Source organism: Neophocaena asiaeorientalis, unplaced genomic scaffold, assembly GCF_003031525.2.
Source record: "Neophocaena asiaeorientalis asiaeorientalis breed wild unplaced genomic scaffold, Neophocaena_asiaeorientalis_V1.1 scaffold448, whole genome shotgun sequence".
In the NCBI taxonomy this organism is placed as follows: domain Eukaryota; kingdom Metazoa; phylum Chordata; class Mammalia; order Artiodactyla; family Phocoenidae; genus Neophocaena; species Neophocaena asiaeorientalis.
In genome coordinates, this window is record NW_020174920.1 from 566088 (window position 1) to 570388 (window position 4301).

At 39.2% G+C, this 4301-nt stretch overlaps 1 protein-coding gene across 1 annotated transcript in view; it reads left to right on the forward strand.

Annotated features, from left to right (window-relative positions):
* The window catches only part of DMD (dystrophin), a 1279715-nt gene that overhangs the window by 418570 nt on the left and 856844 nt on the right, over nt 1-4301 (forward strand). Inside the window, exon 18 of the mRNA XM_024760455.1 lies at nt 3032-3207. Within this exon, the coding sequence (XP_024616223.1) occupies nt 3032-3207 (176 nt within the window). The remainder of the gene's footprint in view (nt 1-3031; nt 3208-4301) is intronic.

Here is a 4301-nt window from a genome sequence, read left to right on the forward strand (position 1 = left end):
TTTTTTTTGCGGTACGCGGGCCTTTCACTGCTGTGGCCTCTCCCATTGCGGAGCACAGGCTCCGGACACGCAGGCTCAGCAACCATGGCCCACAGGCCCAGCCGCTGTGCGGCATGTGGGATCCTCCCGGACCGGGGCGCGAACACGTGTCCCCTGCATCGGCAGGCGGACTCCCAACCACTGCGCCACCAGGGAAGCCTGCTCCATGCATTTAAAAAAAGTATTTCTAACAGTCGTGGGTATTGGACACCATTGGAGATACAAATTAGAGTCATAATCTTTCTCCTCTAATAGCTTCCCTGACTTTAGTGTTTTCGGCAAAGGTTTCCCCATTTCAGGAGTCATTCATGATTGCATGATCTAGCTAGTTCTCCAGCCCTGTTGATTCTGCCTTCACAGTTGATGTTACCCCTTGCCTTTCTGTTCTGGTGCATTGTCTAAACTCTAGGTTTAGCCCCAATACCTACCTCACAGACTCCTGTCCTAGCTGTTTTACCTGTGTCCCTGCCTTAACATTAGCCTAAACTTTGCCTCAGAATTACCTAGGAACACAGCTCTAGCTCTGACACTCCTGTACTTATGTCATTTTCTGTTTCTCTCCAATGAATTGCAAAGTCTTTAATGAAAAGCAGACTCCTCTCTGCCCAAGCCCAATATTAATCCAGGGCTACACCTCTCCCTAAACTTCCACTCTCATACGTGACAGAGAGCCCAAATGTAGGTCAGATCACAAAAATTGCACACCGTAGGCCTTGTCTTCTGCCATCCCCTTCCCCTCTGCCCCGACCCTGCATGTCCCTAAGGCCTACCTATTCTTTCAATTCCAAATTATCCCCCAAATTATCTCCTTTTCATCCTTCCACTAAGATCCTCCCCCTTCTGATCTATCATTTATTGAGCACCTTGCTTTCTCTATTCTGCTGTATATAGTGCAACAAATTATCCTTCACAAATATGTCTAATCTTGTCAGCTAGATTATACACTGCCTAAAACCTAGAAAACTGTACTTATTTCTTTGAATCTCTAGGAGGTCCAGTGATCAGTATTAATATTAATAATACCTTGGCAATGATGAGAACTCCTTCCTTCCTCCCCTCCTCTCCTCCTCCGCTTCCTTTATTCATAGATTCATGCATTCACTCAGTGGATACTTATTGAAACGCCTCATGAGCCAGATGTTATAGTAAGCATTAGGAACAAGACTGTATATAGGACACAATCTCTGACCTCAAGGATTTTATGGTGTAATCGGAATATAGACACAGTTTGTTATGAATGGGGCTACCTGTTACTGTCTGTTACTACCAATGACTGTCACATGCAACAGTGATCTGAACAGGTGTTAAAGAGTGTGATGCAAGTAAAGTCAACTAGCTGCAAGGAAGTATCACGTGTTTACTAGAGCACATCTCATGCCCAAGAGAGTATGGTCGGGAACGCTTACGAATAGCTCAGTGACTGTGCATAGTTTTATGTTCATTGTGAGGTACTGTGCTCCTGGAATAATGGCCTGTTGTCATTTTTGCGAATTTAGTGAGTCTTTTAACTGCTGAAGATATACTACCAAAAATTCTAGTATTCAAAATAATAATACATGAAAGTAGTAAAAAACAAACAAACAAAAACCCAATACATTTATGTGTAGTGAGAATCTAAAGGAGATTTGACCCAGTCTTAGAAAACAGGCATTCATTTATTTATTTGGCAAGCATGTAATGGAGTTTGTATGTACTTGGCTCTTGGGACAGAGGGATATATTATGTAATTAGAATCACATGTACTGGAAAGTGGTCTGCATAATGACTATCCCATCCATACATAAGGGTCTGTGAGTCCTTTAGATTGAAATATGGCAAATATCTCAAGTTCTTATATTACTTCATTTTCTAATCTTCAGGTTCAGTAATGGGTTGTAACTGCCTTACAAATTCTAGATTACCTTTTTAAAATTTTTTTATTTTTATTTTTTTTTCTTGCGGTACATGGGCCTTTCACTGTTGTGGCCTCTCCCGTTGCGGAGCACAGGCTCCGGACGCGCAGGCTCAGCGGCCATGGCTCACGGGCCCAGCCGCTCCGCGGCATGTGGGATCTTCCCGGACCGGGGCACGAACCCGTGTCCCCTGCATCGGCAGGCGGACTCTCAACCACTGCGCCACTAGGGAAGCTCTAGATTACCTTTCTTTTTTTTTAAAAAAAAAAAAAAAAAAAAAAAAAAAGAGTGCCGTTTTTATTTAACGGCAAAGGGCATTTTTAATACATATTTGGTTGTAAGAGTCTTTTTTAAAAGAACTATTTTTCTGACACTCTACTCTTAAAATTTCATTTAGGATAAAAAACAGAAGATATTTAAGCTTGACACCGTCAATGACTCATAAAAATGTTCTGGTGGCTATAGATTATTTTTAAATTTCTCTGTACCTTAGGGATTTCTTGATAGGCTGCCCCTAAAAGCAATTAATTCTCAGTCTTATGTGGTTTTATAATGCAGAATTCATTGATGGAAACAGAATTTGAAATAAATTTCCTTCTCGTATAGTAATGAATTTTTGTTTAAGTATCTCGAGGCTTTTTTAAAAAATACTCTGGCTACACTATGTTTCTTCTTTTTCACCTCTCATATTGACAGTCTCGAAGAAATGTAAATACTTTCTTCATGTTTAAATTTTACAACACTTCATACACTATTAAACATGGAATATCCTTGTGGGGACAAGAAATCGAATTTGTTCTTGAGAAGGTTTCCAACTAATTGATTTGTAGGACATTATAACATCCTCTAGCTGACAAGCTTTACAAATGTAAAAACGTGCTGAACTGAGAGGGTGCTTTTTTACTGACACATAAAAGGTGTCTTTCTGTCTTGTATCCTTTGGATATGGGCATGTCAGTTTCATAGAGAAACTTTCACATGGAGCTTTTTTATTTCTTTCTCTCCCAATAGAACTGCATGTAGTAGCACATTGTTTAATCTTTTCTCAAATAAAAGAACATGGGGCTTCATTTTTGTTTTGCCTTTTTGGTATCTCACAGGAACTCCAGGATGGCATCGGGCAGCGGCAAACTGTTGTCAGAGTATTGAATGCAAATGGGGAAGAAATAATTCAGCAGTCCTCAAAAACAGATGCCAGTATTCTACAAGAAAAATTGGGAAGCCTGAATCTGCGGTGGCAGGAGGTCTGCAAACAGCTGGCCGAAAGAAAAAAGAGGTAGGGTGACAGATAAAATAGGAATTCTAAAGTTTTAGCGGAGCTGTTTAAGCTGCCCTTAAAAGAAAAAAAGAAAAGATTTTGTGAAAGATTATAACCAGGGTGAAAGGCACTAACGTTAAGGAGCCCATCAACAGTTAATAGCAATAGTGAACTTGTTCTTTCTTTTTCTAGAATAATAAAATACGTAGCTGTTGCTAGTTAAATAGGCAGTGCTTTTTGACTGTTTTAAATTTGGAAGTTTGTTTCAAAAATCACACATGATTGTTTAAATATGAATGTCTTCAGTCTATTCCAGCTTAAACAAGCTGTGTCTCAATTATTTTTTAAAGAAGATGACAAAGGGAAGTTATAAATGACCATTTTGTAGGAAAGACTGCTCTTTGGCTAGATTTTTTTAACAGCTACAAATGTGACTTGTGCTGAAAAACATGATAGTCATATTTACCTTTTAGTTCCACTGCATTTCTTAGTACATTCTGGAAGAGGGACTTGGGCTGAAAACGTTCAAATCTAGAGAGGAAAACAAAACCTGAGGAAGGTTAGTGTTGAATTCAATCATCATTTAACTTGCCCTTGGAATGTATCGAAAGCACAGAAAGCCAAGTGTGTGCTGCTGCAGTTGGAAAACATAGATATTTTTATAAACAGGATTTTGTATTATGCTTCCAGTTGTTGCGAATGTTTCCTGTTTCATAAGGGAGGACTTGGTCGTTATTTACCAAATGAGACTATTGTTAAGAACAATGAAAACTCAGTTCTACTGCCAAGCTCTTGCTTCCTACCTATCATCTACATAATAGGTGGATTTTAATATTCAGAAAGCTAGAACAACTCGCTGATGAGCGTCTTTGGTGAGGATGTGTTAGAAAGATTTTGGAATTACGTTCATTGTCATTGCCCACCTCCTCTGGCCGCCTTTGCTCATGTTGCCATTATTCAGAAAGTAGGTACAATTCGTATTGCTGTACAAAATGAATGCATTAGTTGATCTACACACGTGCACACACACATACACAAATCTTGCTAAAGTTAAAAAATAATAGCATCTTCTAAAAACATTTTTATTTTAAATCTTGGTTTAGAAAATATTG